This window comes from Arachis hypogaea, chromosome 17, assembly GCF_003086295.3.
Source record: "Arachis hypogaea cultivar Tifrunner chromosome 17, arahy.Tifrunner.gnm2.J5K5, whole genome shotgun sequence".
NCBI classification, from domain to species: Eukaryota; Viridiplantae; Streptophyta; class Magnoliopsida; order Fabales; family Fabaceae; genus Arachis; species Arachis hypogaea.
The window spans coordinates 39750428-39774084 of record NC_092052.1 but is presented as its reverse complement, the minus strand read 5'-3'; the positions used below and the strand labels follow the sequence as shown (position 1 = coordinate 39774084).

Genomic DNA, 23657 nt, shown 5'->3' with positions numbered 1-23657 from the left:
TGTCACCACATCAATATAATTAAGCTAAGTTCAAGGATAAATTCGAAACTCATGTACTTCTTGTTCTTTTGAATTAAAACATTTTTCATTTAAGAGAGGTGATGGATTCATAGGACATTCATAACTTTAAGACATAGTTACTAACTACTAATGATCATGTAATGAAGACACAAACATGGATAAGCACATAACATAGAAAACGAAAAACAGAAGAAATAAGAACAAGGAATGAATCCACCTTAGTGATGGTGGCATTTCCTTCTTGAGGAACCAATGATGTCCTTGAGCTCTTCTATGTCTCTTCCTTGTCTTTGTTGCTCCTCCCTCATTGCTTTTTGATCTTCTCTTATTTCATGAAGGATGATGGAGTGCTCTTGATGTTCCACCCTTAGTTGTCCCATATTGGAACTCAATTCTCCTAGGGAGGTGTTGATTTGCTCCCAATAGTTTTGTGGAGGAAAATGCATTTGAGGCATCTCCGAAATTTCTTAATGATGAGCTTCTTCATGTGCCTGTTGAGATCCATGAATGTGCTTTCTTGTTTGCTCCATCCTTTTCTTAGTGATGGGCTTGTGAGATGAATCTTTCCATCTCCCATGGCTTAAAGGTGGAAGCATTTGTCTTCCCTTTCCTCTTTCTTGAGGTTTCTCTGGCCTTAGGTGCCATTAATGGTAATGGAAAACAAAAAGCTTATACTTTTACCACACCAAACTTAGAATATTGCTCGCCCTCGAGCAAGAGAAGAAAGAATAGATGAAGAAGAAGAAGATATGGAGGAGATAGAGGGATGTGTGTGGTGAATGGAAAACAGAAGGGATAACCATGAATGGAGAGAGAGAGGGTGAGGTGGGTGGGGATCCTGTGAGATTCACAGATCCTGAGATGATACTGTGGGATCCACAGATCCTGAGATGATCCTGTGGGGTCCACAGATCCTGAGGTGTTCAAGGATTTACAACCTTGCACCAAATTAGGCATGTAAAATGCCCTTGCACACAACTCTGGGCGTTCAGCGCCAGGTTGGTGCCCATTTTGGGCGTTCAACGCCCATTTGTTGCCCATTTCTGGCGTTGAACGCCAGAACCATGCTTGTTCTGGGCGTTCAGTGCCAGCTCCTCTCCAGGGTGCATTTCTGGCGTTCAGCGCCCAGATGATGCCCATTTTGGGCGTTCAGCGCCCAGACACTGCCCATTTTGGGCGTTCAGCGCCAGAACCATGCTCTGTTCTGGCGTTGAACGCCAGGCAAGTGCTTCCTCCAGGGTGTGATTTTTCTTCTGTTGTTTTTTATTCCGTTTTCAATTTCTATATTTATTTTGTGACTCCACATGATCATGAACCTATAAACACATATAACTAAGAAAAATATTGTTAGATAAATAAAAATTGGGTTGCCTCCCAACAAGCGCTTCTTTAATGTCAATAGCTTGACAGTGGGCTCTCATGGAGCCTCACAGATGTTCAGAGCATTGTTGAGACTCTCCAACACCAAACTTAGAGTTTGGATATGGGAGTTCAACACCAAACTTAGAGTTTGATTGTGGGGGCTTTGTTTGACTCTGCTTTGAGAGAAGATCTTTCTGCTTCCTCTCCATGGATGCAGAGAGAGATCCTTGAGTTGTAAACACAAGGTTGTCCTCATTCAATTGAAGGATTAATTCTCCTCTGTCCACATCAATCACAGCTCTTGCTGTGGCTAGGAAAGGTCTTCCTAGGATGATGGATTCATCCTCTTCCTTTCCAGTATCCAGGATTATGAAATCAGCAGGGATGTAAAGGCCTTCAACCTTTACTAACACGTCCACTTGTCCATAAGCCTGTTTTCTTGAATTGTCTGCCATCTCTAATGAGATTTTAGCAGCTTGCACCCCATAGATTCCCAGTTTCTCTATTACAGAGAGGGGCATAAGGTTTATTCCTGAACCAAGGTCACATAGAGCCTTAAAGATCATGGTGCCTATGGTACAAGGTATTATGAACTTTCCAGGATCCTGTCTCTTCTGAGGCAATGTCAGTTGATCCAGATCATTTAGTTCATTGGTGAACAAGGGAGGTTCATCTTCCCAAGTTTTAATACCAAATAATTTGGCATTCAGCTTCATGATTGCACCAAGAAACTTAGCAGTTTGCTCTTCAGTAACATCCTCATTCTCTTCAGAAGAGAAATACTCATCAGAGCTCATGAAGGGCATAAGGAGGTTCAATGGAATCTCTATGGTCTCTAGATGAGCCTCAGAGTCCTTTGGTTCCTCAGAGGGAAGCTCCTTATTGATCACTGGACGTCCCAGGAGGTCTTCCTCCTTGGGATTCACGTCCTCCTCTCCCTCATTGGGTTCGGCCATTTTGATTATGTCAATGGCCTTGCACTCTCCTTTTGGATTCTCTTCTGTATTGCTTGGGAGAGTACTAGGAGGGATTTCAGTGATCCTCTTACTCAGCTGGCCCACTTGTGCTTCCAAATTTCTAATGGAAGATCTTGTTTCATTCATGAAACTTACAGTGGCCTTGGACAGATCAGAGACCAAGTTTGCCAAGCTAGATGGATTCTGCTCAGAATTCTCTGTCTGTTGCTGAGTGGATGATGGAAAAGGCTTGCTATTGCTAAACCTGTTTCTTCCACCATTATTAAAGCCTTGTTGAGGCCTTTGATCCTTCTATGAGAGATTTGGATGATTTCTCCATGATGGGTTATAGGTGTTTCCATAAGGTTCACCTAAGTAATTCACATCTGCTATTGCAGGGTTTTCAGGATCATAAGCTTCTTCTGCATAAGAAGCCTCTTGAGTACTGTTGGATGCAGCTTGCATTCCATTCAGACTCTGAGAAATCATATTGACTTGCTGAGTCAATATTTTGTTCTGAGCCAATATGGCATTCAGAGTATCAACTTCAAGAACTCCCTTCTTCATAGGCGTCCCATTACTCACAGGATTCCTCTCAGAAGTGTACATGAACTGGTTATTAGCAACCATGTCAATGAGTTCTTGAGCTTCTGCAGGCGTTTTCTTTAGGTGAATGGATCCACCTGCAGAAGTATCCAATGACATCTTTGATAGCTCAGATAAACCATCATAGAATATATCCAGGATGGTCCATTCTGAAAGCATGTCAGAAGGACACTTTTTGGTCAACTGTTTGTATCTTTCCCAAGCTTCATAGAGGGATTCACCTTCTTTCTGTCTGAAGGTTTGAACATCCACTCTAAGCTTGCTCAGCTTTTGAGGAGGAAAGAACTTGGCTAAGAAAGCCGTGACCAGCTTATCCCAAGAGTTCAGGCTGTCTTTGGGTTGAGAGTCCAACCACACTCTAGCTCTGTCTCTTACAGCAAAAGGGAAAAGCATGAGCCTGTAGACTTCAGGATTTACTCCATTAGTCTTAACAGTATCACAGATCTGCAAGAATTCAGTTAAGAACTGAAAAGGATCTTCAGATGGAAGTCCATGAAACTTGCAGTTCTGCTGCATCAGAGAAACTAGCTGAGGTTTCAGCACAAAATTATTTGCTCCAATGGTGGGAATGGAGATGCTTCTTCCATGTAAATTGGAATTAGGTGCAGTAAAGTCACCAAGCATTCTCCTTGCATTATTGTTGTTGGGTTCGGCTGCCATCTCCTTTACTTGTTCGAAATTTTCAATAAGGTTGTCTCTGGATTGTTGTAATTTAGCTTCTCTTAGTTTCCTCTTCAGAGTCCTTTCAGGTTCTGGATCAGCTTCAACAAGAATGCCTTTTTCTCTGTCCCTGCTCATAAGAAAAAGAAGAGAAAAAGAAAAGAAGAGGAATCCTCTATGTCACAGTAAAGAGGTTCCTTATTGTTAGTAGAAAAAGAAAAGGAATAGGGGTGAAGAAGAATGAAGAATCCAAACACAAGGGTAAGGATAACAGAGATGTGGGATGAAGAGAAATGTTAGTAGATGAATAAATGAATAGAATAAGATGAGAGAGAAGGAGAATTTTCGAAAATTATTTTTGAAAAAGAGTTAGTGATTTTTGAAAATAGTTTTTGGAAAAGGTTAGTAATTTTCGAAAGTTAATTTTGAAAAGGGTTAGTAGTTTTTCGAAAATTCAAATAAAAAATAAAATAATTAGTTTAATTAAAAAGAAATTTTGAAAAAGAGGGAGATATTTTCGAAAATTAGAGAGAGAGAGTTAGTTAGGTGGTTTTGAAAAAGATGAAAAACAAACAAAGAGTTAGTTAGTTAGTTGAAACAAATTTTGAAAAAGATAGAAAGTTAGGAGGTTAGAAAAGATATTTTGAAATCAATTTTTTTTGAAAAACATAAGATAAGAAGATATTTTTGAAAAGATATGATAGAAATTAATTTTTGAAAAAGATTTGATTTTTAAAATCACAATTAATGACTTGATTCATAAGAAATCACAAGATATGATTCTATAACTTAAAGTTTGAATCTTTCTTAACAAGCAAGTAACAAACTTGAAATTTTTGAATCAAAACATTAATTGATTATGTTATTTTCGAAAATTTGATATAAAAATAAGAAAAATATTTTTGAAAAATATTTTTGGAATTTTCGAAAATAACTAAAAAAAATTGAAAAAAAGATTTGATTTTTTTTGAAAAAGATAAGATTTTCAAATTGAAAATTTGATTTGACTCATAAGAAACAACTTGATTTTTAAAAATTTTTGAAAAAGTCAACTCAATTTTCGAATTTGATGAGAGAAAAAGGGGAAGATATTTTTTTTATTTTTGAATTTTTAATGATGAGAGAGAAAAACATGAAAATGATGCAATGCATGAGATTTTTAGATCAAAACAATGAATGCATGCAAGAATGCTATGAATGTCAAGATGAACACCAAGAACACTATGAAGATTATGATGAACATCAAGAACATATTTTTGAAAAATTTTTAATGCAAAGAAAACATGCAAGACACCAAACTTAGAATTCTTTAATGCTTAGACACTAAAAATTCAAGAATGCATATGAAAAACAAGAAAAGACACAAAACATGCAAATGCAAAGATCAAACAAGAAGACTTACCAAGAAAAACTTGAAGATCATGAAGAACACCATGAATGCATGAAATTTTCGAAAAAAATACAAGATGCACATGCAATTAACACCAAACTTATAACATGACTCAAGACTCAAACAAGAAACATGAAAATATTTTTTATTTTTATGATTTTATGATTTTTTTTGTATTTTCTTTTAATTAAATTTTTTTTTCGAAAATATTTGGGAAAAAGGAAGCAATGAATTTATAGTCCTCAATCAAAATCCTGGGAATTAGACATGGCTTAATAGCCAGCCAAGCTAAAACATGTTATATGAAACACTAGAATTCATTTTTAAAAATTTTGAAGAAAAATATTTTTGAAAACATATTTTTTTTTCTTATTTTTTCGAAAACAGATGAGAAAATTTTTGAAAGATTTTTTTGAAAAAATTTTTTTGAAAATAAAACAAAAAGAAAATTACCTAATCTGAGCAACAAGATGAACCGTCAGTTGTCCAAACTCGAACAATCCCCAGCAACGGCGCCAAAAACTTGGTGCGCAGAAATTGTGATTACACTTTGATTATGTAAAATTCATCGCTCTTTCTTTCCCTGGTAATGGCGCCAAAAACATGATGCCAATACCATGGTTCACAACTTCGCACAACTAACCAGCAAGTGCACTGGGTCGTCCAAGTAATACCTTACGTGAGTAAGGGTTGAATCCCACGGAGATTGTTGGTATGAAGCAAGCTATGGTCACCTTGTAAATCTCAGTCAGGCGGATATAAAATAGTAATGAGGTTTTCGAAAATAGTTAATAAAATAGGGATAGAAATACTTATGTAAATCATTGGTGAGAGTTTCAGATAAGCGAATAGAGATGCTTTCGTTCCTCTGAACCTTTGCTTTCCTGCTATCTTCATCCAATCAGTCTTACCCCTTTCCATGGCTGGCTTTATGTGATGCATCACCATTGTCAATGGCTACTTTCGGTCTTCTCTCGGGAAAATGATCCAAATGCCCTGTCACGGCACGGCTAATCGTCTGGAGGCATCACCCTTGTCAATGGTTACATCCTATCCTCTCAGTGAACATGGTCAACGCACCCTGTCACGGCACGGCTATTCATCTGTCGGTTCTCGATCATACTGGAATAGGATTTACTATCCTTTTGCGTCTGTCACTACGCCCAGCAATCGCGAGTTTGAAGCTCGTCACAGTCATTCAATCATTGAATCCTACTCGGAATACCACAGACAAGGTTTAGACTTTCCGGATTCTCTTGAATGCCGCCATCATTCTAGCTTACACCACGAAGATTCCGATTAAGAGATCTAAGAGATACTCATTCAGTCGAAGGTAGAACGAAAGTGGTTGTCAGGAACGCGTTCATAGGGAATGATGATGATTGTCACGTTCATCACATTCAGGTTGAAGAGCAGATGAATATCTTAGAAGCGAAATAAGATGAATTGAATAGAAAACAGTAGTACTTTGCATTAATCTTTGAGGAACAGCAGAGCTCCACACCTTAATCTATGGAGTGTAGAAACTCTACCATTGAAAATACATAAGTGAAAGGTCCAGGCATGGCTGAATGGCCAGCCCCTCTGATCTAAGAACCAGGCGTCCAAAGATGTCTAATACAATAGTAAAAGGTCCTATTTATAATAAACTAGTCACTAGGGTTTACAGAAATAAGTAATTGATGCATAAATCCACTTCCGGGGCCCACTGGGTGTGTGCTTGGGCTGAGCTTGAGTGTTGCATGTGTAGAGGTCCTTCTTGGAGTTGAACGCCAGTATTTGTGCCAGTTTGGGCGTTCAACTCTGGTTTTGGATCCTTTTCTGGCGCTGGACGCCAGAATTGGGCAGAGAGCTGGCGTTGAACGCCAGTTTACGTCGTCTATTCTTGGCCAAAGTATAGACTATTATATATTGCTGGAAAGCCCTGGATGTCTACTTTCCAACGCAATTGGAAGCGCGCTATTTCGAGTTCTGTAGCTCCAGAAAATCTACTTTGAGTGCAGGGAGGTCAGAATCCAACAGCATCAGCAGTCCTTCTTCAACCTCTGAATCTGATTTTTGCTCAAGTCCCTCAATTTCAGTCAGAAAATACCTGAAATCACAGAAAAATACACAAACTCATAGTAAAGTCCAGAAATGTGAATTTAACATAAAAACTAATGAAAACGTCCCTAAAAGTAACTAGATCCTACTAAAAACATACTAAAAACAATGCCAAAAAGCGTATAAATTATCCGCTCATCATTAAGCAAGCCATGAAACAGGGGGAGACTGAACACTGGTGTTTCTGAACATAAGGCCTACCAAACTCTCTTGGACCCACTCCATGACTCTAGCCCGTTTTCAAATTTTCATCACTTTTTTATTTAAATAATTTTTTTTGGTAGGTTATCACATCATATATTGATAGGGGGAGTTCATGTCAAATCAAAATCTTTTCCCTTACTCTCTCCCTTGATTCAAGTAAAAGATCTTTTCAGTTACTTTTTTAATTTTAAAAACTTTCTTGATGATAACCGCTCCATTAAATGCTCATTATTCTAATAAACTTCTCTCCACTCAGCATTTAATGTAGTTGCAACCTCTCTCCACATTCCAACCTATTCGGCCATCCCTTCAACTTCTCACTCTATACCTCTTCCACCTTCATCATGAGAAAGAAGTTGGCTACAAGAAGAAGCAACCGAACCCTTTCTTCCAAAAATCCTCCATCCTCCTCTGCTCCCCACACACACACCCATATTCATATACATTCTGCCTCATCCTCTTCACATTCAACTGAAGCCATGAGGAAGAAAGTCATTCATCAAAGAACTTCTTCACGCAAGAAGATTGGAAAGGAGAAGGGGCCTATGGCCGAAGAAGAAGAAGCCTCTCAATCATCTCCACCTCCTTCACCACCACGGCGATCAACTCCTCATCCCTCTGGCCGAAGCACTTAGCATTCAAAGGGTTACACTCTTCGCAACACTAGAGAACCACCAAACCTGGATTCTCTAGACTTTAAAAACAAGTTCAATAAGAATCATTCTCACTTCGATCCAGCTGGGTTCAACTCTTGCGCTGCCTACGAGTTCCATTCTCAAGTCCTAGTTAATCGTCATCTGTGTGCCTCTCACATAGTGAATCTGGAGACTCTGAGTACAAAAGGAATTGACTTCTCTACTCTATTTGACAACCTCAAGTGGACTCCATTATTCAAAATTCAAAAGCCGGTTTATCCAAATCTAGTTCGCGAGTTTTATGCGAACATGATATATCATGATGGAGCAATTCATTCTTATGTCAAGAAGGTGCATCTGACTTTGAACAGAGAGACTATTAGTGCTGCCCTAGGGCATGTGGATGAAGGAGCCATGGCATATATGTCAGGCAAGTGGGACTCTCAAGTTAGGATATCTCTTCAGATTGCCCTAACTCAGGTCTGTGAAAATTTCTCTGCTCTCGATGGAACTGTTCTGACTCACAAGGCTCTCGGCCCTGTGAGAGCACTGCTTCACCATATTATCAACCACATTCTGATGTCACAGAGCGGTTCTTATCAGAGAGTAACTGTTTGTGATACCCTAGTTCTCTTTACTATTCTTACTTCTTCATCTATTTCATTTGCATATTTAATGGTGCGGCACATGTGGATTGTGTGCACAGTGATAAGAAGGCGAATCTGCCTTATGGTATTTTTCTCACATGTATCTTTGAACATTTTCATGTTGATTTAATCAATGAGCCTGTAGAAAACAGGGTGTCTACCATCAAAGGAGGTAGAGTTTCTGGAACCATGAAAGGAAATAAGGGAAAAAGCTCTATGCCCTCCATGTCTTTCGATAGTGAGCTTGAAAGTTGTCCTTCTGAGCCATCTAAGCTTGCTGAATCAATCAAAGACATTCTAAATGAGCTTTCAAACATGTCCAATTTGATGGTGCGCTCTTGTAAAGAAGCTCGCAAGCAGGCCTACGAAAATGAAAAGGCATGGACTAAATACAATGAAAGGATCAACCTGTTGCTCAAGAGCTTTGAAAATGATATGGCTCACTCTGCCAAAGACAATGATCTCTCTGACTCTGATGTGAATCTGTCTTATGCCTAACTGTTAGGCTCACTGTTGATCATTCTTTTGAACAATTTCTACTTTACTGCTCTTTTGGTTTTAGTACTGTTTTTTGAACTGCTTGTTGATGGATGACTATACCTGGCTACTTTGAACTCTTTTGTCTTGTTAATCAAATATTTTGTATATCCATCTTGCTGATTTTATTTTGTTGGTTCCCCTCTTGATGACAAAAGGGGGAGAAAAGTAGAAAAAGGGGCTGATTAAGCTGATTAATTTTTTCTCTGATCTATTTCCAGCCTAATGATTGCCTGCCAATATGTTGTTTAATCTGATATGTTGGATGTACTGTATATTGCTGGATTTTCTGCTTGATTGAATTGTTTGGCAGGAAATATTTTTAACAGGAATTATTTGTTTTGAACATGTTAATATAAAGTATGTTGAGTCTTGGTTATTTGTTGAAATGTACTCTGAAAAGTACTCAGGCATACTTTGCGTTCATTTTTATGAGCAGAAAATTATTTAGAAGATAATAAATCAGGTTTTGATTATCTTTATACATCTACTCAAAAATCAAGTTATTCAACATTTTTTATGTTCTATATGTTGAATACATTATAAGCTTATTTTGGATCTGTATTAAGCTTGGTTTTTAAGTATGTTACAGGTAATGCTTCCTCAAATAAAATGGCACATATTAAGGGGGAGCTATGTAACAGATGGAAAGGGAGAGGATTCAAAATCTTCAAGGGAGTACTCTTAATCCTTACCCTTTTTCAATTCAATTTTTAATAATGTTTGTCATCAAGGGGGGAGATTGATGAGTTTGAAAAACTCCAAATTAATATGATGATCAAACATTGTTAAAAACTATTATTAGAAATTATTAATTTGATTTTGGTTTCAAAATTATTTGCTTAATAATCTCTGTTTTGTGTGCAGAATTTTGTTCAATGGGCATAAGTAACAAAAAGCCCAAAATATTGATAAAACATTCAGCCTTTGGTACAAAAATATTTTAAACATTATGGCTGAATTATTATTATGTTAATTGGGCCTGGGAATTAATGAGCAAGCCCAATTAACCTTTATTGCAAGACCAACAAGGCTTGGTCCGAAAATTGGAAGAAGAAAGAAAGCAATGATGCATGCTTTTCTCGGTTACCCACTTCCCTTTTTGAATGAAATTCAAATTCAATTAACTTGGTTTAATTACATTGGTAAGATGAGAGAGAAAGTTACATTGATTTGATTGCTTTTAATGCTTTACACGCCACTAGGCATAGGAAAATGAAAGTGGGATTTAATTAAGATTAGTTGTATTCATTGCTTTCAGTGTTTCATTTTCTCTTCTCTCTCTAGTTTTTGGTCACTTCATTTGTCAGGAAAGAAGAAGATGCAAGCTATCGGAGGTAGAAGCAGAGAAGCTATAAACAAGAAATCGGCCAAGGTGATGATGGCCATTGCAAAAAGAATATCCAAGGCATGGTGTGGCTAAGATCTTTTTCACAAAAGGCAAGATGTGGTGAAGAAGCTTCAAGATCTCCATGTCTCAAATGGTATCAATCGGTTTTGGTCAGAGAGGAAGATCTCTGAAGTGAAGCTCGTCTCTACTTTTTGTTCATCTATCACAGAAGGTAGCTACTGTAACTACGTGGAGGAAGAAGCAAAAGTAGAGCAGATAGAGCTGTCAAGGATCAAGGGTTCATCAAGGGTCAGAAATCTCTCTTGGGGACAAAGTCAAGATAGAAGGCTCAGATTGATGAAACTTGATGAGAAGGGATGAGAGAGAGGTAATTGCATGTTGATTTGCTTTCGGTTTTCCCTCTCTCTTCTCTCTGTCTGAACCGGTTTTGGTGTTTGAAGAAGAAGATGTTGGCTCGGTTGAACCATTTCAACCTTGGAAGCTTCCCTTTCTATAATAAGGGTGAACGGTCAAGGCTTGAGACAAGAAGAGAAAGCACAGAGTTCTCATAGCTACCCAAGCTAACAGAAGTTCTTCTCCTTCAATGTGTTTCATTTTGTATTTTCTTTAGTTTTGTCTGTCTGAGTCTCATGGTGAAAAAGACAAACAGTGTGAGGTTTGTAAGAAAAAGCCAGTGAACGAAAAAAGACAAAGTGTACAAAATTAAAGAAAAAGTCATGAATGTCTTAGAGGTCCTTTGTACATCTGTGTTGTGTATCATGATTCTATGGGAATCCCCTTGCAAGTTGGATTAGCACTTAGCAGTTGAAAGCTTGGTAGGTAACCAAGTCAAGTTCAGGATTGGGGATAGATTCTGGACTTGTTCCGGATAGGAAGGGTAGTTCCTAGAGAGAATTGGTGTTTGTAATCAAGATGATTATAGTGAAATTTCATCATTGTTGTGATGGAGACTGGATGTAGGCTGCATTGCACTTAGCAGCTGAACCAAGATACTTCTTGGTGTGTTTTTCTCTCTCTTCTACTCCATTTCTGTTTCTGTTGCGTAGGAGACAAAATTGAAAAATATCTCCTGACTGGTTACGAGACAAAAAGAAAATGTCTCTTGACTAATTACGAGACAAAAAGAAGAAAAATCTCCTAAGGCCATTTTAAAAGACAGAAAGTAACACTCAACAAAAAGAGTCTAAAATTCCACCCCCTTCTCTTAGCCACTGATTACCATCAAAAGTCTATGCCAGGGTTGAGATAACTTATGGTTTGTATAACTGATGCTACTATCTTCATATTTATATAAATCCTTAGTGGTATTATGTGATATACTTTGTTTATTTCCATACTTATGTATATTTACTATATATTTATCTGCTTTACTAGGTCAACCAAACACCTAACGTTACATAAATCTGCTTACGAAAAGGGCGACAAACTCAATATTACATAACTAAATACAAAGTATAAAGTCCTATAGGTTAACCAGTAAGTAACACCAGGCGATTAGCATTTGTCATAACATGCTAAAAATTGAGTCGTTACATATTTTGCGCTAGTTTGCATGGGATGAGTATTTGTGGGAGCTGGTGAGGGATGAAAATCACTATATTGAATTTCTAAACCAGAAATAAGGATACTATTAGAATATAACTTGCTGTGTAAGTCAGATACTAATTCTGAGGGTATAGGCTAAGGAGAGGGGTTTGTTGTTCTTGTGTGGAGTCAGCCACGAAAAGAGGTGGTGGCGTGTTAGTTTCAGTCATAAAATTTTGAAGCATAGTAGAGGTACTCTCATTAGTAGAAGGTAATGATAAGGAAGCTGACTCAACATTAAATGATGGTGGTAATATAATAATGGGAACAGATAAAGTTTTATGGGAAAAATGTTGCTTAGTATTATGTGATGTAGTTTTTTATGAAAAGAACTTTGAATATGGAAAATGACTCTCATCCAATAATCCATGCCTTGTAATTATGATTTTACCATTTGGTTGAAGACATTTGTAACCTTTATGATTACGTGCATAACCTAAAACACTGATAAAGTAGATTTAAAATCAAATTTAATAGGATTATAAGACTTTAAACATGGAAAATATGAGACCAAAAAAATTTCAAAAAAGAATAATCAAATGGATTATGATGTGTAAGTTCATATGGAGATACATTCTTAGTATTCATAGAAGGTAGCCTAGTGATTAAGTAAAAACATAGAGAAATACATCATCTCAATTTTGCAAATAAAAAAAGCATTAGATAACATGGCTAAACTAATTTTAGAAATGTATCTATGTTTTCTCTCTGCTCTACCATTTTGTTGGTGTGTATAAGGGCAAAAATAATCTATGTGTAATACCATTAGTAGCTAAAAAATGAGTGAAAGCATGAGAAAGATATTCCCTTCCATGGTCACTTTGAAGAGCTTTAATATTTAAGCAAGTGTGAATTTCAATTTGATTTTTAAATTGAACAAAAGCTTGTAATGCTTGTGGTTTTATGTGAAGCAAGAAGATAGAAGTGTAGCGAGTATAAGCATCTATGAATCATATGTAATAATAAAATCCATGGGAAGAAGTAGTGGATAAAGGACCCTCAAATGTTAGTATATATCATATCAAGAGGAGCAATGAAATTAAAAGAATCATAAGCAAAAGGCATTAAGTGCATTTTGGCCAAATATCATGAATCACAAAATGGCAATTTTATTGAATCAAGAGAAAGAACAGGTACATTATACAATTTCATAACAGTGAGAGTGGTTTTTGGAGCATAATGCCCCAATTTCTTATGCCACACAGTATAGTTATTACATAGAGTACTAAAAGTGCAAGGAACTAAAGTGGAGTCATTCATAAATGCCATTTTTAGGGATTTCTTGAAGCAAGATTTGATGAGTTTCCTGACATTTAACACAACCAAAGTTAGCACGGAATTCAAAGAAGTAATTGTTATCGGCTGCAAACTTTTGCACACTAACAAGATTTTGAGTCACTTTAGGAACATGCAATAATTTTTTAAGAAAGTTTCTTTTGTTTTCAAGAGACATAATGCAAGATTCACCAGCATTAGAAATAACCATACTTGAACCGTTACGTAATAGAATCTGATCAGGGTCGTTATATTCAGTCGTTGAAAGGAGATTACTGGCATATGAAGTCTTATGGTAGCTAGCACCCGTATATGGAAACCATGAAGATTCTAACATTGCAAAAGGAGTTGCCATTAGGCTCAAGGATTATAAAATGAAGAAGGTGGAGGAAGTGAGGATGATTGAGAAGAGGTTGAACTCAGGGAAGAATCTTGAAAATAATGGTCAAATTGTTGAAATAAAGATAAAGTAATGTGACCAAGCTTTCCACACACTTGGCATTATGGATGATTATTTTGATTTGAGGAGAGACCTCTATGAATGAATCTTCTTGAACGTCCTCTTCTACCTCCAAAATTTGCACCAAAAATTCCTTTGCCATATGAAAATGCTTGAGTGCAATTGGCTTTAATTAATGGCCCAAGTTTAGTTTTCCAGAACTTTCAAGCATATCCTTGTGACCTAATAGGAGAGATTCAGCTTTAATCAAACAAATTGTTCCAGATTTGTCCATAATCTTTGATATATACCTGGCATACTCCTCAATAAGCTCATCACAAATTGCAGATATGTGATCATCTAAAGCAAGAATATGACTTATAGTGGCCATAGCATCAACAAATTTCAAGAATATGACCTATTCAGTGACAGTAGTGGAGCCATGCTTTTTGATAGACTTCAATTGAGACTTTAATTGTTGTACTTTGATTCTTGAAATCTTGAAAAAGTAATCATGGATAGTTTCTTAGACTTGATAAACAAAATGGCATTCAAGCATTCTATTCTTGAATGATGAATCCAGAGAAGTAATCAGGTCATCAAGTAATGATACTTGATTTCCATGCTTTGTATGCAGCGAATTTAGCACCTACTAGCTTGTATGCATCAGTGGTGGACTGTTAAGGAATCTTCTCTTGATTAGATGGTTTCCTAGATCATTTGCATTAATTACATATAAAGCTAGTTGCCTCCAAATTGTGTATGAGTGTACATTAAATTTGTCAAGAACTGGAGCAATGAAGGTGGTGTTTGAATATTGGAATGGAATGAGTGCTGCCATGGATCAAGATCCTTGGCTCTCTAATACCATGAACGAAACCGTGAAAAATTAAGAAGAATACACAAGCATTTCAAGCTTAGCAGAATAGAACAGAGAGAGAGGGAGAGAATTGAGTAATAAAATTTTGTATTGAATTTATTGTGATTTTTTATTCTTTTCTCACATTCATATATGTTGAATAGCTATTTATAGAAGTGCTATAACAACGCTATAACAGAAAGAGTTATATATTAGTAACTAAATCAAGAATATGCAAGGCTTTCTTGATTTCTAAGTAATCTGGCTAATCCTATTTGTTATCGCTCCCTTATTTTGATCAAAGAAACTTTGAGTTTAGATTTGGAAACCGTTAAATCAATTGAGAAAACGTTGCTAGAAGCTTATGGGACAAAAGAGGAATACTTGAAGGCCAAATCTCGTATTAATGGTTGGTACTAGGAGATTGTAACACTACTTTTTTTCTATGAAAAATGAAAATAAATGTAAAAGGTGGTATAGACTAAACATAATTTGGAGAATATAAGATGAAAGTGGTGTTAGATTCACGATGCAAAATGCACTTCAGACATACTTGAAACATACTTTCAATATGCATTCACGTCAAGAATAATGGTGGATCCAGCAAATGAGCTTTTATATTTGGAAAGGAAAGTCATTGGTGAAATGAACATGGATTTATCAAAACGATTAATTGTTGTATAACAGTATAAATTAGAAGGAAAATTTTTTACCTTCCAACAAAGAGTATACTAGGTTCAGATTGTTTCACTAATCATATCTACCAATTTTAGTGGGATGCAATTTATAAGGATATTTCTAGAGTTGACAAGAGTTTCTTTAATGGTGCTCATTTTTCAAGAAGTTCTAATCACTCTCAATTAATGAAGAGTTAAAATAATCTAGTTTTTGTAGAGAAAGGTTAGAGAAATTTTTTGAAAAAAATTGATAAGTTGTTATAGAGAGAAGTCAAAATGTAAGAGGGAGGGGAAAAGAAGTGGTTTATTTTTTTGCCTCTAACTCGTGTAATGTGCTCTTTCATTTGGTGCCTCCAACGTAAAAAGCATTGTCTCAGTTAGTGTCTTCGTGCTTCAAACCGGACGATTTTCGGACAGGTTTGTGTCAAACCGGCCGGTTCAAGACGGTCCAATTGTAGATTCGGTCTGCGCTTCTATCCGAACTGGCTAGACCATCAATTCACTTATTTTCTGATTAAACCAATCAATCCGTCCCAATTCTGATAACACTAACTGAATAAATAATTTAAAAATAATGACATTTTGATAAACAGTGAGACATTGGTAAAAATACCATGCATTTCTTCTATACATTTCGTATTTTCTATTATTTCTATAAACTCTGATAAAAATGGGAAAATATAACGAATGGTTTTAAAATCTTATAAAACTAATATGTAATTATTCTTGCAAATGTATTTTAGGGCAATTTACGCAAATAAAATAAATGAACAAAATCTTTACGCAAATACAACATTGGCAATTTCCAGACACAAATACAACAAACGCAACTGTATATAATTCGCTACACCTTGTAGCGGAACTCAATTGCACGTAATCCGCTACAGGCTATCGCGGATTACGTTGAGGTTGCGTTACTTATAAACCGCTACACCATATAGCGATTTATGCTCATATGGTGCGAGATTCATAATCCGCTACACCCTCTAGCAGATTATGAAGAGTGTAAAAAATCGGGTTGGCTTATGTTTAAAAAAATTACACTCTCTAAAACCGGGTTTGTTTTGCATAGAATAAAGGGCATTTTAAACCATTTTAAGCCATTTTCTATGCAAAACAATTTAAAAAAAATGACTTAGAAAATGTTAGGAGTACTATAAGAGTGTGTAACATCTTAGTAATTTAGGTAAATATTGATTATAACTAAATTTTTTTTTAATTTTTAAATTATTATTAACTATGTAGAGTATTTCTTTAATGTCCTAAGTCATTAGAACATTACAAATTTTTATAGTACTTCTAACATCTTTTAAGCCATTTTTTAATTATTTTGTATAGAATAAAAAAATTTTTATAGTATAATTTAAATAAATTTATTTTTTTCTCAAAAGATAAATTTTATTGGTGCAATAAAATAATAGGCCCATTTTGGACTTACAGCAAAAAAAATTAGAATTTTCCAACTAAGCAAACGTGCTAGATATTAACTCCTCAGAAAGACATGGAACGTTACTAAAAGGCGTGAAAATGGTAAAATGAAAAAGAAAGAATTTTTGGAGGAGGAGCATTGTTCATCAATAGAGGTAAGTCACTGCTTCCAGTATAAAATTCGAATTGATAGCTCATTAATATTTTAAAGAAGTCTCATAATTAAATATTTTGTTAGATTTTTTTAATGCATGAAATAAAATATATATTTTTTTTAATTTTTAAATTATTAATTTTTTTAATCAATTATTAATTTTTTAATAAAATATATAGTTATAACCAGTATTTACCTAAATTATCAAGATATTACAAACTTTTATAGTACTCCTAACATTTTTTAAGTCATTTTTTTTTAAATTGTTTTGCATAAAAAATGGCTTAAAATGGCTTAAAATGCCCTTTATTCTATGCAAAACAAACCCAGTTTTAGAGAGTGTAATTTTTTTAAACATAAGCCAACCCGATTTTTCATACTCTTCATAATCCGCTAGAGGGTGTAGCGGATTATGAGTCTCGCATCATATGAGCATAAACCGCTACGATTTATGAGTAACGCAGCCTCAACGTAATCATACATACAGTTGCGTTTGTTGCATTTGCGTCTAGAAATTGTCAATGTTATATTTGCCTAAAGGTTTTGTTCATTTATTTTATTTGCGTAAATTGCCCTGTATTTTATTTAACAGTTTTAATATTTAGTGTGTGTTTTTGTTGACAATCTTTATTGTGTGTATGTATATATATGTCTATGATGATCTATTATTTATTTATTTATTAACTTTACCGTAGCCATTTGAGTTATTTTTGTCCAATTTCTGGTTTGGAATTTGTTATGAAATTTGTTAGTACTTGGTAGAAGTTATTCGGAGTTTGAGACAAACTTTAGCAAGACTTACCCCTCCCACAAAAAAGAAGGCCAAGAGTTAGCTTCCTGTTAGAAAAACTGATTTAAGTGCTATAATTTTCCATTTTTGTTTTTGCTACCTGGTAACAAGTTCCTACTTCCTCTAAAATTTTATCTAGCCCCTCCATCCTCCTTGATAAAGAAGTATCCTTTAAAAAGGGAGTAAAAATTTACTTTAAGTACCGAATTTCTACATAAAGTCTTTTTCTATTACATAGCAATATTTTCCTCTATGAAATTGTAATTTCTTTTTTAAATTTCTCATCTGGCTTAATTAGCATCTCTCCAACATTTGAGCACTTAAAGGGTGGTAACACATTACACGTATGCTAGTGGCAAAGTATCCTCCTCCTCTCCTTGTGTAATCACACTAAAGGACATTTTCGTCATACACATTTAATTTCACTTTTCTCCATATTTTTTTCCAGTGAGAATCATCACATCTTTTGGTATGTGATTCGGAAAAAAAGAAAAAAAATTGTGTGTAGGCCCTTTTGATTTTGTTTGTGTAACTTCATCGGTTTCAGTAATCTCCATTGACAAATGATTATTTACCTCAATGTAGTGAAAGTGTAAAGGATTGCTACCCTTCAGAAAGAAAAAAATGTTGCAAAGGGCAGCAAGCAATGCATATTCATGGTGGTGGGCCAGCCACATAAGGACAAAACAGTCAAAATGGCTGGATCAAAGCATCCAAGGTATCGTTCTAAGCATGTGTTGTTTCTCAAGAATCATTTTGCACTTTTTTGGTTTCCTTCATCACTCTGTTAGAAACAAAATTATACATACATATATATTACGTTTTGTTTCTCATTAGGTAAACGTAATAGTTTTCAAATTTTCTGGAAACTTTAGGATGTGCGCACAAAATTCTAGTTTCTATTAGTGTCCAAACTTCAGAAATTAAAATTTGGTGCTTAACCTAGTTGCATTCAAATGTGGATGTTTCCTCTTCAATATTTAATATTCACCATTTTCTTAAGAGTATTATTTAGAAATTCAATGATAATGACCGATAAAAGATGATGCAATGAGTATTATTATGCATTAATGGTATTAGAATATGAGTTATTGTTGTTTTTGTAGTTGCATTGATAGTCGTTTACTGCATAACGATACAATATCCAAGCAAATGCTGTGTTTGCAAAAATGGTTTTTGCTGTAGTATTTTTATGCTTTATAATTCCGTAAACTAATGAGAAAGTAACCGGTGCGATGTTGTTTCAAATTCTTTTAAACATTATTCAAATTTTAATCAAAGGGTACGTTTTTTCTTTTCAAATCAAATATTTTAGTGGTAATCTCAAATTTAGTTCCTAAAACTTTCAATGCTCACAAAATAGTTATTGATCGACTTTCGAAATGATCAAATGCTGGATTTATGAATTGTGATCTTCAATCACTAATTCAACTGCTATTAATTCAATGCTAAATGTTAAAGTGCTACAAGTGTTATTATTTGGATTCATGTTAATCTCTTCACTAATATAAAATCAATTAACCAATTAAGGAGATTCAAGATTTGTAAATTGACCAATTTGATCATTTCTAAAAGTCCAAAGTGTGTTGGTAAGCGCAGGAGATCTTACTTTGTAACAAAGTAAAGTTACTCTAGTTTATCTGAGAATAATCAAATTTAAACCTAAGAACATTTAACACAGATATGGAGGAGAGGGTATTTGATACCCTCAGAACCCTGCAAGATGAAGGGGACTCGTTTGCGACGAGGGCAGAAATGTATTACAAGAAGCGGCCGGAGCTGGTGAGTTTTGTAGAAGAAAGCTTCCGATCATACAGAGCCTTAGCAGAGCGGTATGATAAACTTTCAAAGGACCTTCAAAGTGCGAACCGCACTATTGCAAGTGTGTTCCCAGATCAAGTTCATTATAGGACTGAAGAAGAAGAAGAAGACGACGATGATGAAGAAGAAGAAGAGAAAGGATCAAATGATGCATTATCACCAAAATCTAACAATGGAAGAAGCACTAATAATAATAATAACAATGAAGCATTGATACCTAAAGTTCCAAATATCCCAAAGAAGGGTTGTTTCAGAAGTCCATCCATGTTGCTCTCGAGAAAAGGATCACTGCCAAAGAGGACTACAAGCCCTTCCGGAAAAGATTTCAAAGTTTCAGGTTCCGGTTTGTCGAAGGAACAAGCACTCGGTGAAATTGACAAGCTTCAGAAAGATATTTTGACACTTCAGACTGAGAAAGAGTTTGTTAGGAGTTTGTATGAGCGCGCCTATACACAGTATTGGGAAATCGAGGATCGGATCACGGCAATGCAAAAAAGTGTCAGCAGATTGCAAGATGAGTATGGTGTTGGAACCGTCATCGAAGACAACGAAGCTCGAACTTTAATGGCGGCCACTGCTCTAAAGTCTTGTCAAGTTACTTTAGCTAAGTTGCAGGAGATTCAAGCACAATCATCCGAAGAAGCTAGAGTTGAGTTTGAAAGAGTTAAGGAAGCTCATGAGATGTTTGAGTCTCTTAGAGACAAATTCATCTCTAAATATATGAACCAAGATGAATCCAAGATTGTAACACCAGTAAGTCCAGTAGAAGAAGAAAAGGACATGGATGATGCCGAGATTCAAGCGAAAGTTAACGAAAATAAATTGGAGGAAGATTCAAGTGAAGTCATCACTGTGACTGAAATGGCCGATAAGATTAATCAGCTTGTCAGTAAGGTTGTTACATTGGAAACCACCGTTTCGTCTCAAACAGGTTTGGTGCAGAGATTGAGATCAGAAACAGATGAACTTCAGACAAATATAAAGAAGTTGGAAGAGGAGAAGGATGGTTTGATAGAAGGTTCGGAAGTTACAAACCAAAAGCTGAAAGAAGTGGAGGAAGAATTGAGGAGAGTAAAGCTTTTGAACCGAAGCGTCCGAAGCCAAGACAATACAATCAAAGCACACTTCGTTGAGGCTAGTTATGACATTAAACACCTTTCTGAAAAACTGAATAACATGAAGCCAGATGTGGAGGAAGAAAATATGGTACTGTACAAGAACGAGAACAATAATGATCTTGATGGTAAACAAGGAAATGAATCCCAAATTTTCGATGAGAATGTCACGACATTAAAAGAAGAAGATGGCGGAGATGTGACTCCGGAAAGGATTCAGAATATGGGTGGTGACGGTGGTGAAATTGAATCACATGATTTGCAGAGTGTTGATGGTAAGGGAGATGAACCTGACTGGAGGCAATTGTATATAAGTGGATTAGATGATAGAGAAAAGATTCTGCTGGAGGAGTATACTTCTGTTTTAAGGGACTATAAGGATGTAAAGATTAAGCTTAATGATGTGGAGAAGAAAAACCGGGATAGCATTTTTGAATTAGCACTTCAGGTAAGCAATGCTCAATATAACTATTTTAATCTTTATAATAGTTGTATCAATAAATTTGATGTAGATTCAGGGATTGGTAACTATATATGTATCAGAAATACTATTTGTATACTAAAATCAGCTACTATATTTACATAACTATAAATGTAGTTTAACTAATCTTTAATATATATTTTATATTTAAATGTGTATTGTACACTAACGATAGATTTTAGTGGCTGATTTCGGTATATATCTAACATGATTGATATATGTATATATGAGATTTCATAAAATCTTTTTGAAGTCTTTAACTATTTTTATAAAGATACATAAATCTTTGAAAGTTAAATGTTTATTAAAAATACTAAATGTTCAAAAAAGTTAACTAATAAATTAATCATCATGTATTTATGTATAAATGCATGTGTTGTTTAACTCATTTTTAATTTATATTTTGTATTTTAACATATACTCTATACAAATGACTGATTTGATTGTTATCTTTTATTTACACCAATCATGATTGAATATTTATAGATCTCTAACAGCTTATAAAGCAGGACAAACAGTAAATTATTAGAGACCAGTAAGTAATTAATTTTGATTAGAAATTGAATATGTTTAGAAGAAAAATAAAGAACCTGTTTATTTTTTCCTCTCATCTTTCTGGATAACAAATATTTATCTTTCATTATATTAAAAAAACATTCTTGCCTGCTTTGAGAAAAAATGCAACTTTTGATCTGTGTCAATTTTTTCTAATACTAAACCAATAATGCATTTTTAGTTTTCTTTGAATTTATTTAGCTATGAATGAAACTTAATTTTTCAATAAAAACAAAGAAAAACATGGATTGATAGACACGTAATGCATCCACTAATCATATATTAATAGAACTCTTTCAATTTTATGCTTTCATTGCTGCTAACAGCTAAGGGAATTGAAGAATGCATTAGCCAACAAGGACCAAGAGATAATCTATTTACATCAAAAGCTTAACAGTCCAAATTCAGCTGGTGATAATTCTGATGTAAGTCCATTCACCATGGCAACAGAGTACAAATACACACCGAACGAAGCTCTTCTTCGAGAAGCCGAAGCGCAAGAAGCTAACTTGCCGACGGTCCTTGAAAAGAATTCGCCATTAATTACTTCAGATGCGAATCCAATAAAAAGTCCTTCTTCAGAAACCACACCGGTGGAAGATGATTCGTCGCATCTGAAAATGAGTCAGGGAAGGCTGGAAGGGCTATCAACTATAGAGAAGAAATTCCGCTCTGACATGGATGACATTCTAGAGAAGAGTCTTGAATTCTGGCTCCGATTTGGCACTTCTATTAACCAGATTCAAAAGTACCAGAATTCAATCCAGGACTTAAAAGCCGACCTGTGCCACATACAAGAAAGTCATACAAGATCGTCCTCGGAAGGACATTCTTCTAAAAGAACGCATTTACAGTCACAACTTAAGCCGATATTCAAACACCTGCGGGAGATAAGAACAGAGTTATCGCTGTGGCTCGAACACAACACGGTGTTGCAGGTTGAGATGCAGGATAGGAACTCTTCCTTGTGCCACTTGCATGATGAAATAATTAGAGCAAGCAACAATAATGGAGAAGAAGAGAACGAGGGAGAGCTAACGATAAGTCCTTATCAGGCTGCTAAGTTTCAAGGTGAGATTATGAACTTGAAACAACAGAACAACACTGTTGCAAGTGAGCTTCAAGCAGGTCTAAGCCTTGTGAGTGGGATGAAGAATGATGTTGAGAAAACACTTGATGAGCTTGACCATATTATTGCCCCCAACAAGAAAAGTAGTAGCCATGGAAGCTCCAAAAATGATTCGGGGCGACCTCGGGTACCATTGAAGTCTTTGTTGTTTGGAGCGAAGTTGAAGAAGCATAAGCAAAAACAATCGCTATTTGCATGTGTAAATCCCACCGTGCGTAAGAGTGACATGGAAGATGAGGCTGGATCTCCAATACATACACTGCAACATTGATTTCATTAAAATGTACTTGAAATATTCTAGAATGGTATTGTGACAATAGGTGAAAGTTACTATAGCTAGGATATGAATAGCTTCTAAACTTCTTTTTAATTAAATACTACTGTATGTTTTCCTGCACGAGATAATATATAAAATTATATAAATTTTTTTGTTGAAAGCTTAAAATATATATAATAATTATTATTATAAATATTTTATAATTTAAAATATTAAAAATAATTAGTATTTGTTTTAATTAATTTGAATTAGTTGAATAGTCATCTTATTTGTCTGTTTAAGTAAGTATTTGGAATTCGAATTTTTTTTTGTGTGTGTAATAATTCATTGATTAACAGCAGACCCTTAATAAATAGAACATAAATATGTGGTGGATTAGTCGTCTTTGACCTAACGAATTAAGAAATCCATAGAAAAAATGTATTTGTCTTTAAAATAGACTAATTTCTCATTATTAATAGCAACACTTATGAACTTTTGTCTTTGTTAAAATTTACCTGGAATAATTTTATTTGTTGGTATTGTATTTATTCTTAACGTCAAAACAATATATGATCAACATTGTTCTTTGTTAAAACTTAAAACTTCACATTTTATGACA

The 23657-nt window shown here is 35.2% G+C and overlaps 1 protein-coding gene and 1 non-coding gene across 2 annotated transcripts; both read left to right on the top strand.

Moving 5' to 3' along the window:
• Positions 1–3098: 3098 nt before the first annotated feature.
• LOC112767931 (small nucleolar RNA R71) lies at positions 3099–3206 on the top strand. The gene has a single exon (XR_003185370.1). It is a non-coding gene; the product is annotated as a small nucleolar RNA R71 (small nucleolar RNA).
• Positions 3207–19347: 16141 nt separating this feature from the next.
• Positions 19348–23050, top strand: LOC112763184 (protein NETWORKED 2A-like). Its single transcript, XM_029294273.2, has 3 exons — positions 19348–21062; positions 21127–21138; positions 21977–23050. Exons 1-3 carry the CDS (start codon positions 19362–19364, stop codon positions 23048–23050), a joined length of 2787 nt encoding a protein of 928 aa, XP_029150106.1. The 5' UTR covers positions 19348–19361.
• Positions 23051–23657: the final 607 nt, after the last annotated feature.